Source organism: Oncorhynchus keta, chromosome 34 (assembly GCF_023373465.1).
Source record: "Oncorhynchus keta strain PuntledgeMale-10-30-2019 chromosome 34, Oket_V2, whole genome shotgun sequence".
Taxonomy (NCBI): Eukaryota; Metazoa; Chordata; class Actinopteri; order Salmoniformes; family Salmonidae; genus Oncorhynchus; species Oncorhynchus keta.
The window spans coordinates 67,784,653-67,798,597 of record NC_068454.1 but is presented as its reverse complement, the minus strand read 5'-3'; the positions used below and the strand labels follow the sequence as shown (position 1 = coordinate 67,798,597).

The following is a 13,945-nucleotide window of genomic DNA, read 5'->3' as shown; positions in this document are numbered from 1 at the left end:
GCAAACAAGAGCTGAGATTGGAAGTTCCATTCATTCACAAAACAACAACTGAAATGGTTTTTCGTCGTGCATTGCAGTTAGATGCTTTATACATGTGAAGTTTCTGCAATATTATCAGGGAAACCCGATTTTCCAAGGCAATGTTTTATTTTTGCTTGATTTTAACTGAAATAGGTGCCGGTATTGTGCATAACATCTCCCCCTTCGCGTGAACGCACACACACTCTATTCTTAATTGCTGCGACTTGCTTGCTAGTTGAGATTTCTGCTCTTCACTCCGTTGTCAGTTTAGCCTACATTTCACTGATCTTAGTAGCAGAAAGCATGTTTATTTGTGTTCTTCAAGGAAGCTCTCAATGATCACGTTAGGCTGCGTTTCATTTAAATATTTTATGGCGGTTTGATCGCGGGGGGCACTTGTAATGTCTGCAGTTTTCGGTTTGGCTATTTGTTTAGTGTATTAGTTAATACATAAATCTCTGTCAAAATTCGTCATCTCTCCCATTATTTGACTAGTAGTTGCTGTGAAATGTTTATTGCTTGCCTACATTATACTTCTTCCTCTATGTATAATATAACATATTCATTAGTTGTTCATTTCGATTGCCTACGTGAAGTTTGTTCTCTAGAAAGTATTTGACTCTAGCCACATAATTAAGGAAATTATAAGGGGGGAAGGGTTTCGGCAACGCTATTTTCTTGCCTTCCTAAATTCTCCCCGCCCCCCTTCTATCCTGGGACTGCAAGGCTTGGCACACTTCAGAATCGTTCTGGTAGCTCATGTTCATAAGTGGTGTGTGCCACAGAAAGTATTTGATTCTAGCCACAAAATTAAGGAAATTAGAAGGGGAGGGAGAATTTCGGTAGGCAAGAAAATAGCCTTGGTGAACCTCCCCCTTCTTATTTCCTTAATTTTGTGGCTAGAGTCAAATACTTTCTGTGGAGGGAGTAAAATGTAGGCAAGCAATAAACATTTCAGAACAACTACTATTCGAATAAGACATGGGAGAGATGATGAATTTTGGCAAAGAGATTTATTTATAGACTAATACACTTGAAACAAATTGCAAAACCGAAAACTGCAGACATTACAAGTGCCCCCCGTTCAAACCGACATAAAAAAGTAAATGAAATGCAGCCTATGTGATCAGAAATCTCAACTAGCAAGCAAGTCGCAAGCAATGAAGAATTGAGTGCGTTCACTGGAAGAGGGGGTGTTCTCGGCACAACACCTGTACTCAGCTCTGGTGAGCTCCTTCCCAAATCAAGCACCGTTCGAGTTAGTTCTGGGTTAACCGAGATTAATGTATTGCGAAGATTCCATATGTACCCAATGCTGGAGATCGAGACGTCTTGTGTTTCCAACAATACAATGCAGAAGAAGTAGGTTATGGCTAACTTGAAAGAAGGGCTGTGTTTGTCAGGTGTCATGGAAGTGTCTGTTGTCTTCCTGTTGCACTCCATGCAGCCTTTGAGTTCTTCACCAAACTTGGTGTGAGTGAGCTTCCACCCAAATCATGTACCTTTTAAAACTTTTTATTTTAGAATGTACAGCTTTTTAAAAATATATATAGAAACCATATTGATTCATGTGTATGTTCTTTTCAGGTGAAGTACTGCACCTTTCACGACATGTATTGTCACATTGTTCCTACAGTATCAAATCAATTCCTCTTCTTGGTCGTTGGTAGAGACATGGATAGAGTGTTCATTTATGCCTTAAAGAAGTAGCACCTGTCCAAGATGCTTGTTCTCTCACCCATGGTCATTGTATACTAACTGATCTCTGTTACCCTCCTATCCATCCTGTTGTATAGGGACATGTCTCCTGAGGGAAGCACTCTGGAGGAATCCAACAGCAACCTGGATGAGATGACAGACCTGGCCCTGCAGCTGCAGAATAGAACTGGGGTGAAGGTGCTGTGGGTCACCTGCAATCTGTTCGCTCACTCAAGGTCAGCTTTCCTCATCAACCTTAGTCATTTTTACACTCCAAAGGTTATTTTCACTCTTCAAATTGGAAGAGATAGCACCTAACAACGTGTACATTATGTTAATGTTGTGTTATACACCTAAAAGCCTTACCATAGTCGTACTGATGTTTGCATGGCTCTTTAGGCTTGGGTTCAATGAGAAACTGGCACTTCAACCCTATCTTCTCCTTGGTTATCTGTTGTAGGCTGTATAATAGAGAATATATGGTATATTATTGGCTATATGCATTGTTTTTCACAATATTTGTCTAATTGTCCAGATTTTACAATGATGCCATCTCTTTGCCATTCGACTTAGAGCCTACATTTCTTTTTAATGAATTTTTATTTATTGCCAATACCATAGGTACATGAATAGAGCGGCCAACCCTGACTGCCATGTTTTGGCCTATGCTGGAGTCCAGGTGAAGAAAGGATTGGATGTAGCCAAGATGATAACCTGATTGTGTTATTGTATATCAGAGTACAAGGAGAAGATAGGGTTGAAGTGCCAGTTTCTCATTGAACCCAAGCCTAAAGAGCCATGCAAACATCAATACGACTATGGTAAGGCTTTTAGGTGTATAACACAACATTAACATAATGTACACATCCTTACAATGTGGCTACTGTTGAACTATGGAGGCCCTCAAGAGTCAGTTTATCTGCATTACTAACCACATCTAACAATTAGATGCCAGAAAATCTCTGATGCCTTTAATTTCCATCTTACATGTCTTTGTACATGTTGCTGTTTCACCTTTTTATAGATGCAATGAGTGTCATAGGCTTCCTGAAGCATTATGACCTGGACAGCCATTTCAAACTGAACATCGAACCCAACCACACCACTCTGGCTGGGCATTCCTATGAACACGACGTCGTCATGGCCTCTGTGTAAATCGTCCTGTTGACTTTCATGTTTCCCAAACCGACCCCCTAACACCTGCTCTCTACCTCGATGGACTTGTGTAGGTCTGGAGAGATTGGATAGGTCGAATCAATATGTTAATGCCCACCTTGCCCTCTGATAGGGTAGATGTAATGACAGGGGAGTTATAATGTTCACCATATTTCTTACACCTTTCAGAAGTGCATAGGGGGTAGGGCCTAGTGGTCTTTTTTGGACTGGGTGGTTGACGTCATTCCTGGTAATCCGGATGTTCCAGTCCAGTTAACCTAATAAGCCTGTTGTTCTGGTGTGTAGGTTTGGCATGCTGGGCTTTGTGGACTCCAACACGTTTATTATTTTATTTCACCTTTATTTAACCAGGTAGGCAGGTATGCAAGTTGAAAACAAGTTCTCATTTACAACTGTGACCTGGCCAAGATAAAGCAAAGCAGTTCGACACATTTAACAACACAGAGTTACACATGGAGTAAAACAAACAAACAGTAGAAAAATAAGTCTATATGCAATGTGAGCACATAAGGTGAGATAAGGGAGGTAAAGGCAATAAATAGGCCATGGTGGCAAAGTAAATACAATATAGCAATTAAAACACTGGAATGGTAGATTTGACAGTAGATGAGTGTGCAAAGTACAAATACTGGGGTGCAAAATAAATAAATAAATACAGTAGGGGAAGAGGTAGTTGTTTGGGCTATGTACAGGTGCAGTGATCTGTGAGCTACTCTGACAGCTGGTGAGGGAGATAAGTGTTTCCAGTTTCAGAGATTTTTGTAGTTTGTTCCAGTCATTGGCAGCAGAGAACTGGGTTCTCCTTACCTGGGCTGGGACACAGACCAGTTCCCCATGGACATCAGGAACACCACCATGATCATGAAGATGACATAAGAGATAATGTATGCACACACACACAATTACTAATAAACAGTTATTTTATGATGATACCTATCATTTATCAGAACGTCAGAAGAAAGAACATAATAAAATGCATAGTTTTATCCTCCCCAGACTGTGCTAGAACAGGGTGGTCTGCAGCCGGGGGGGTCTGAACTTCGATGCTAAGGTGCATAGGGAGTCCACAGACATGGAGGACCTGTTCATAGCCCACGTCGGAGCCATGGACGCCTTCGCACGCGGCCTGAGGAACGCAGTCAGGATCATAGAGGAAGGAGTTATGACCAGCATGGTCAAGGTAATGAGGCATCATTTACATTAATTCATTCGTTCACGTATTCACTTAATCTCTGGAATGGTCAAGGTACTAAGACAATATGTAAATTAATTTATTCATGGACTTAACCTTATTTTACCAGGTATGTTGGCATTGCAAGGAGACAAAATGTACTATCTGTGCTAAAGAATGTTTACATATTAGCTAGCTATGCTCAAACTATATAAGCTTCCCCACACAACATCACTGTCTTCTGACAGGAGAGCGACATGAGCTTCAGCCATGGGATTGGTCAGAAAGTAGAGGATGGCAGCGCCTCATTGGAGGAGCTGGAGGTGAGGTCACTAGTGGATTAACAATGTAGTACCATCTCTACAGCACTCATGTGTTTGTAACAACACTGTTGATTCAATGCTACCAAATCAGTATAATGTTAATGGCAATTTTTGTTGTTTATTCTCAGGACTTTGTCAAGTGGTCCTTCTGTAGCTCAGTTGGTAGAGCATGGTGCTTGTAACGCCAGGGTAGTGGGTTCGATTCCCGGGACCACCCATACGTAGAATGTATGCACACATGACTGTAAGTCGCTTTGGATAAAAGCGTCTGCTAAATGGCATATATTATTATATATATTATAAGCAAAAGGAGCAGCCGAAAGTCACATCAGGAGAAATTAGAAACAGTCTTTAACCACTACCTGTGAAGACATGTGGTGAAGACTTGTTTGACCATGACACTCCATGTCCTGAGTGTTATAGTGTCCATCCAGACCTCTCATAATCGTATTCATACACAGTGTTATAGTTTCATGTGACTAACTACTATTACAGTTATAGTATAAATAATTAATCAGTGGATGAGTCTTGTGAATGTGGACTATTTTAATGCACACTCCTGTAATGTTGACATGATTCGATTGAGGCCATCAATGGTAAAAACCAGAAATATGAATTTAATGGAGTATAAATTATATGGCATTTCAAATATTGAATTAATGAAGGAATTAATTAATTGACCACTGATTGATTGGTAGTTTTTCATACTGGAGTTGAATACAAACCCTATTGTGTCAGTGCTTTGCATTACTATTATAGTTAGTAAAATAAATATAATATAGTGTTGCTACTTAGCTTCTAATGTTAGAGTAACATTAAAAATGTCCGAGTAGGGGTCTTGGCAAAAAGACTTTCAAAAAAACGTTATACAATATTTAATAAGGCTCCCCAACATGAACTAGGATGCCCTCAGAAATAAAATACATGTTTGTATTGATATCCTCACAATCCAATTTATGTACATAATCACCCCAAGGCAAAATACCGGTATGTAACACAATCCATAACAGAGTTATTTCCTGTCTGGCAAAGAGTCCTGACTGCGAACCGGTTTGGTAACTTCCTCCGTAGTGTAACATTGTAGACCGATAGACCCCTTTCCAGCATGACACACTTGACAGTAAGAAAGACAATGCCATTTGCGCGCATTCAACATAGCCTACATTTACGTTTGTATTACTTATAAATAAAATCACTTTTTGGGGTTTTCATACGCTTACAACGAAGTTTTGAATCTTGCTTGAACAGTCGCTAAGATTATTTGGTTGTGATCTTTGTAAAATAACTATTTTGGATGCAGCAGTTGTTAGCTAGAATGCTAACGCTCGTTGACAGGCTGTAGCAAAGGCTAGCCAAAGAGCCATTTTGCTGGTTGAAGTTGAAGTGTTTTTTAAAAAGTATAATGCAGTTGATTTGCGATGATGACACAAGCAAGACATTCATACAAGGCTTAAAATCAAATTATAACAAAAAGTAGTATGAAATGCACTCATAAGCAACATGTAAATATTGGCTCTTTCCCCTGTGTCCTATAAGAACTTGCCCTTGTTCTGTCATCAATTTACGCGCATCGCCATCGTGTGGCAATGTGTGCAAACACAGAAAAGGGTCTATAGACACCTTTCCAGTGACGTCATATCATACTATCCTCTCTCAGCCAGCGCTCCAACCAGCAGCCGAGGATTGGCCAATGGCCTGATAGCGTGAGCTCTGCTCACCGATGTGTTGTTCTTGATTGGACGGTTCAGATACAGAGAGGGCGGGACACCAAACCTGCGAACCCGAGTTTGTACCTATCTCATTATCATAAAATATTTAGCGTCCCTTAACCATCTGACATGTCGGGTGGAATAATTGTTATGGTTTTTAATACTTTTCTTTTGGATTAACGGATATTTATATATATTCAATATTACTGGGGCTACGATTTGCTAAAGTAACTGAAATAGGATGCTCAAGTCTACGCCAGTAAATATAATATTTGTTCTTTTTGAAATAATAATTGCTGAACTGTGATGAGATTTTATTGGACAATTGATTCTATTTCATGATCTTGGCTACTTTTTGTTTTTGCGATTTAGTTTCAGGTTATAGGTTAGGAAACATTCTGAACAGTGGTAATTTATTGAATGAGTTAGCCTATTCAGTTCAAGTAGCCTAGTATAATAATTTAATAAAGATGTGGACTTTTCTTGGAATTGCAAGTTTCACCTACATTTATAAGAAATGCGACACAGTTTTGGAGTATGCTCACAAAGAGATAATCCTGGCGGCTGTAGTGTTCTTGGCAGTGGGGATGCTGCTATCCTATGTCAGGTATCACGGACATACATTCAAGGTACCCCAAATTCTACAATTACCGCTGGAACTTTTATTATCCCTACCGGTCATCAATACATTTATACCGAAACCCTCAGCTGTCAGGCACAGGAGTGGAGAGAGCGGTTCAAAGAAGGTGAGTAATAATAACTGTATAATCTGTTGAAGAACAAAAACAAGAAATAAGCCAGATTAATACGTTTATTATTCTCACCCGTTGGCCTACTTCATTATACACTATACACAATAAAATAGTGTCCAATTATAGTGCAAAGACACTCGTTACGTTGTTTTTTTTTACCTTCTATGGGTAAGTACAACTGAGACCTGCAGATCTATGTATTTATTTACATCTCAAACAATTAATTGAATGTTCATCAATGTTTGAGATTTAGCAGAACAGCTCTCATGAAGCCTTTTTGTTATAGCAAACCATATGCATTTTCAAACACCATTGCAAAGTACCATGAAAATGCCAATTTAATGATTTGAATTCCTTTCTCTCTCTCCCCACCATCCTCGCTTTCTCTCCAAACAGGGAGGTGGCAGGAGGAAAAGAGTGTGTTCCTCAGGCATGGAGAGCCCCCCAGCAGCAGGGGACTCTGCTGCATCTCAGGAGCCGGATGTGATCATAGTAGGAGCGGGAGTCCTGGGGTCGGCCATGGCTGCAGTGCTGGCCCGGGACGGCCGGAGGGTCACTGTGATAGAGAGGGACCTGAAGGAGCCTGACAGGATAGTGGGAGAGCTGCTGCAGCCTGGTGGATACAGGGCCCTGCGAGAACTGGGAATGGAGGGTGAGTAGTCTCTGCAGCATGAACTAGAGATCTTTTAGTGTGGGGTCTACGTGTAAAAAGGTGATAGCGTGGGACAAATGACCAATGAGCTGACTCGCAACAAGCCCTTGCATTGAATGGGGGCTGTGCTCAATGAGCAAGGCTCACTGCAGGACCTATATTGAGCTTAAAAGTTGTTTGTTTAAAGTGGGACCAAACAAACTGTAGCAAAGACACCTAAGTCCCTATGTAATGTAAATACATTCCTTTTTGCCACAGACTAAAGACCTGAGTTGAAGGAATAATAAAGTGTTTCATCACCCTTGCCTAACCCTGGGCTCTCCTCTCAGGTTCAGTGGAGGGGCTGGATGCCCACGTGGTGAACGGCTATGTGATTCATGACATCGAGAGCAGCACAGAGGTGGAGATCCCATATCCCCAGGCAGACAGCAGTATCCAGTGTGGCAGGGCCTTTCACCACGGACGCTTTATCATGGGCCTGCGCAGAGCCGCCCTCGCTGAGCCAAAGTAAGGCTGGGAGAGAACCTTCACTATACCTGTTGGACATGTCATTACTATCACTAGGGCCACACGTTTTTTCCTGACCACATGACCAGGACCAACTCCAGGGTTTAGTTGTTATAGCCTGATTATGTTTTTCCTGGTCTGGTCATGTGATCAGAAGAACCTGTCTCTATTAATACCGTCACTATAACTACTGTTTCTTAATAACTGGTACTTTGCTCTCCCCTAGTGTTACGCTCATAGAAGGCACCGTGTCCAGCCTGGAGGAAGAGGATGGCTGTGTGACAGGAGTGCAGTACAGGGACAAGGAGACAGGAGACACAAAGGTCACCTCTAAGCTTGCGATGCAGTTTATACTCTGGTTCTCTCTAGATAGCCGTTGCTGTGTAAAATAGCCCCATGCTGATACTTACAATTACACTTGACAGTATTTACACCTATTGATTAGCAATTCACCAGGATCCATTGATAAGACAAGCAGTGTAACAGATGTGTTTTTAACAGATGTAATTGTGTTAACCTGTCCCATAGGAGGTCCATGCAGCAGTAACTGTAGTAGCTGACGGCTGTTTCTCAAAGTTCAGGAAGAGCCTGGTAGCTGGGAAGGCCCAGACCTCCTCTCACTTTGTTGGATGTATCATGAAGGTTTGTTCAAGTATTATGTTGAATGAATGAATGAGCTAATCAATGAATCGACCGACCAATTTAGCAGACACTTTTCAATATTTTATATATATTTTTTCTCCCCAATTTCGTGGTATCCAATTGGTAGTTAGTCTTGTCTCATCGCTGCAACTCCCATACTGACTCAGGAGAGGTGAAGGTCGAGAGGCATGCGTCCACTGAAACACGACCCAACCAAGCCACACTACTTCTTGACACAATGCCTGCTTAACCCGGAAGCTTAGCCACACCAATGTGTCGTAGGAAGCACCTACTGTCCGTGTCAGCACTCGGCCCCCCACAGGAGTCGCTACAGCGCAATGGAACAAGGACATCCCTGCAGGCCAAACCCTCCCTTAACCCGGGCGACACGGGGCCAATTGTGCACTGCCCCATGGGTCTCCCGGTCGCGGCCGGCTGCGACATAGCCTGGACTCGAACCAGGATCTCTAGTGACAGAGCCTTAGACCACTGCGCCACTTGGGAGGCTAGCAGACATGTTTCACCAACCAACCAAACAAACTATTGATAGAATGCAGTCAGACTAATGTATTCCCTTTCTGTCCTCTCCTGTCGTGGACAGAACTCTCCCCAGTTCAAGCCCCACCATGCTGAGCTGGTCCTGGCCAACCCCAGCCCTGTCCTCATCTACCAGATCTCCTCCTCAGACACCAGGGTGCTGGTGGACATCAGGGGAGAGATGCCCAGGAACCTCACCGAGTACATGGCTGAGAAAATACACCCACAACTACCAGGTAAGGGATTTAGGGTATACAGTATAGAGATTTAAACAGTATGGCCTCGGGGCTCGTGAGACTTAAGGGCAAACTAACCATATCCACCACCAGTGTAAAGCACCCACATGAATATGTGCTTGAGAGCTTCAACACACGAAGAGTAAAATACGGCATTATAGGTTGACATTCACTCTGTGTTGATTTAAATTCTTTATCCACCCATCTTTGTGGTGATGAATGTGTGACCTCTGACCTGACTCTGTCTCTTCTCTAGAACACCTAAAAGAGCCGTTCATGGTGGCTCTGCAGAACGACCGGCTGAGGTCTATGCCAGCAAGCTTCCTGCCTCCGTCCCCAGTCAACAAGCCAGGTAGGACACTAGTACTGACCATAGTGTTGGGCTGTGTCCCCAAGGGCAAATGGAATAGGGTCCCATTTGGAACGCATCCTTGGAGAGTTTAATGTTGGCTGTGTGGAGTCTATCAAACCATTATAGTATGGTAGATCAATGTTCTATTTTAAAACAGCAATAAACCTTGAAACCCTCAAAATAAATATTAGACCAACTGCATTGCTCCATTTGTTATGATCATTAACAGTATATTATTTTATCTTTAGGTAAGTAGTTTGAAAGCCTGACCAGATAAGATATTTTGCTGAAAAAGATGATCCCCCTCGCAGTGTAAATGTGTTATGTTAGTGAGGTGTGGACTGGGGCTAACATGGGCCTTTGTCCTGTTCCAGGTGTGCTCCTGCTGGGTGACGCCTACAACATGAGACACCCTCTGACCGGAGGAGGGATGAGTGTGGCCCTCAACGACGTCCTGATCTGGAGGAGCCTGATGAAGAACATCCCTGACCTGTACGACAACATAGCCATGCTCCAGGTAAACTCACATCCCTAATCTCATCCCCCTTTCTTATGATTATTACATTTCCATGACATTTTGGTCACCTTATCCAGAGTGACTTACAGTCAGTTTTATGTTAATGATTGGACAGTGGGTACTACAGAGAAGGGATAGACAGTAGAGGGGTTGAGACAGAATGGCCGACAAGGGGGATATCTGATCCTGAGTCAGCTTCCACCAGACCAGACTCCGCCACACACATTATCACTGTCTGAATGGCCTTGGTTGGAATGTGTATTGTTGTTTTGTGGAATGTGGGTCCATATTACATTGCAATCACCTGCTACCACAGAACATTAGGGCGTTTTATATGTGGCACAGGGCATATTGTTTCTGTAATCCACAGTGTTGTAGTAGTCAAATTAATAGTTACAGAGCAATGTTAGGATATATTTTATTAGGCTGAAATGTAAAACATGTTATTTTTTTTTTCATAATAGGCAAAGAAAAAATTCCACTGGGAACGCAAGTCATCACATTCCTTTGTGGTGAATGTGTTGGCTCAAGCCCTGTACGAGTTGTTTTCTGCAACCGACAGTGAGTCTCCTTCTCTGTCCTTTTTACTATCCCCTGCCAACACAGAATAGAAAGTCATACATGGTTATGCCAAGTGATTTGGTTCATTATAACGACATTATAATGCACTATACCTGTAGGATTTAATTAAATTGTTACCAATGTCTCTACTTCGATCATTTGTTTTCTAATGGTCCAGTACTTCTTCTCAGTAGATGTCCGTATACCTCAAATTACTGACACTAAACACTTAGCTAGGGCGATTACAGCAAACCGAGAGGGACATTTAGAAGATATTCAGCATAAATAATTTCTGCTGAAAGAATTTTTAGTGTTAAGCTGTGGATTTTACCAGCAGGGTACTACACTGAGATATACTGTACCATTTAGCATAATCTCCTTCATGACTGACATGCATATTCATATGAGCTGTATGGTGTTTGTGTCTTTCAGATTCTCTCCACCAGCTGAGAAAGGCATGCTTCCTTTACTTCAAGCTGGGTGGGGAGTGTGTCAACGGTCCCATTGGTCTTCTCTCAGTGTGAGTCTCACTAATGTGTTCGACACACTTCAAAACTGTTACAGTTGATCCTTGACTGTGTATGTCAATGCAATATTCCCCATTCAAAAAATATCCCAAAATATGTGTGTAAAATATTCATAGTGTGTACAAAACATTAGGAACACATTCCTATTATTGAGTTGCACCCCCAATTCATCGGGGCATGGCCTCTACAATGTGTCGAATGCATTCCACAGGGATGCTGGCCCATGTTGACTCCAATGCTTCACACAGTTGTGTGAAGTTGGCTGGATGTCCTTTGGGTGGTGGACCTTTCTTGATACACACAGGAAACTGTTGAGCGTGAGAAACCCAGCAGCGTTGCAATACACACTCAAACCTGTGCGCCTGGAACCTACTACCATAACCCGTTCAAAGGCACTTTAAATATTTTGTCTTTCCCATTCACCCTCTGAATGGGACACATACGCAATCAATGTGTCAGTTGTCTCAAGGCTTAAAAATCCATCTGTAACCTGTCTCCTCCCCTTCATCTACACTGATTGAAGTGGATTTAATAAGGGATCATAGATTTCACCTGGATTCACCTGATCAGTTTATGTCATGGAAAGAGCAGGTGTTTCTAATGTTTTGTACACTCAGTGTATATAAATGTATACTGTATATGCACCTGTATTGACATTAGAGGACCGCAATGGAAATAATGTCTCCGAATTGGGCAGCCTACTATTATTAATGATCAAATTCAATCAATCAATCAATTGTCTATGGTTTTAATTGGCTCTCAATCCATTCTATTCCCAGGTTGACGCCCAGTCCGATGACTCTGATTGGACACTTCTTTGCCGTGGCCTTGTACGCCATCTACTACAGCTTCAAGTCTGAGTCGTGGTTCACCAAACCCCGAGCCTTATTCACGAGTGGAGCTATCCTGTACCGCGCCTGTACCGTCATGTTTCCCCTCATCTACTCTGAGTTCAAGTACCTGGTGTACTGAGCAGTGATCTAACCTGAGCCCTAACCCAGTGGAACGCACACCAGCCTTAGACAACAGGGTCGTATTCAGTAGTGCACAAATGTAGCAAAACATTTTGCAATGGAATACGAAGAAGTTCAGGTTGTCTCCTACACTGTTTCTGCCTGTTTTCTTCATTTAGTTTCTTGTGAATATGTTTACTGAGCAGTGCCATCACTGACCCCTGGTGGAGAATACTCACACCTTATGTTGACATGACATAAACAGTATAGTGACCTAAAGATGCACTATGAAAGTGTAGTTAACTGTCAAGTCATTTTGGCTGTATGTATGATTTATATGAAACCACTTAGTTTTAGGCCAACAATGTATGCTTTTACTCGTTAGGTGTGGGGAGGCATGCCACTTTCTGGACAATGTTTGTCCATTTAGGCCAGGGATCCCTTTTGTCTCAAGCGCACCCTTAGAGGCAAAAGATCTGTATAGCCTCTTTAATATTACACCATCCTATAATCACTATCAACAGGGATGCCGTACAGGTCTCTAATGTGACCATTATTCAGTGCTGAAGCCTTTGACCATATGCCTTTGTCTGCTCAATGATAAGACGTCTTCTGAGGACGAGGTCAATGCTTTAGTAATGCCTTGTATATTCAGAATTTACATCACAACCATGCATTTACGTAGTGTAACAGAGGTTTGCGTGAGCAACTCTTAATGGCAAATTTGACCAAATAACCAGCTGAATATACAGTAGGACTGACTACAGGTGTCTGTCTAACCACTTTGCTGCTAATTGAACATGAGAACAAAAAATGTCCGTCCTGCTTGTAAACTACTGTGGTTGTCTTCTATTTCTCTTCATGCCAATGACTTATTTCAACACTTAGTTGTTTCCACCACACAAAGCTGAGTGTGAATGACAGCTCAAACACAGTTGGATGTTTGTCTACCCTTATTCCAAACGGTGTCCTTATTTTGTTCTGAAAAAGTATGGATCCTTGTACATTTACAATCAAATGATAATGTATTAAACGGTTTGATTGGTTCAAGTCAGATCACCTGTCCTTAACTTTTGCCAAGTTATAGATTTCCTGCCTCAAAGGATTTTTATACATTGTGACAAGGGATTTCCCCCCACATCTCTAGTACTTGTTTAAAAAGTAATTCTTCAGCTGTGAACACCTGCTGGAATAAAAGCGTGACTTAATGCCTGAGGATTGGAGTGTCTAGAAACCACAAGTGACACCCATTCACCCTCCTGTGTGCCTGGAGGAGGGGAGGGTTGCAACACAAAGAGCACAGAGCTGGGAGCTGAATCAGGACCTGACCAATGGTCCACTGCGCCATCCATCGCTTCAGCATTTAGGAAGGAATTCATGACAGAATTTTACACGGTTGGTGAAAATATTTACTTGTAATTGTATTGTGTTTAATAAATGAGCAATTATGCAGTTACATTTCTTCCTTTGGAAACTGATGTTTTATCTTTACAAATCGACCCACTTTTTTTTATTCAATAAAACTAGATTAATGTTACCGAGGTGATGACCGATAGTCCTGATACATATGTGCACTAGGTGGCACTCAATACACAATCAAAGTTAGCGCAA

At 42.0% G+C, this 13,945-nt stretch overlaps 1 protein-coding gene across 1 annotated transcript; it reads left to right on the top strand.

Moving 5' to 3' along the window:
* The first annotated feature begins 5,614 nt into the window (after positions 1-5,614).
* Positions 5,615-13,796, top strand: LOC118364568 (squalene monooxygenase-like). Its single transcript, XM_052494524.1, has 11 exons — positions 5,615-6,844; positions 7,247-7,502; positions 7,832-8,009; positions 8,236-8,332; positions 8,538-8,651; positions 9,253-9,424; positions 9,681-9,776; positions 10,151-10,293; positions 10,758-10,854; positions 11,287-11,374; positions 12,161-13,796. Exons 1-11 carry the CDS (start codon positions 6,569-6,571, stop codon positions 12,351-12,353), a joined length of 1,710 nt encoding a protein of 569 aa, XP_052350484.1. The 5' UTR covers positions 5,615-6,568; the 3' UTR covers positions 12,354-13,796.
* Positions 13,797-13,945: the final 149 nt, after the last annotated feature.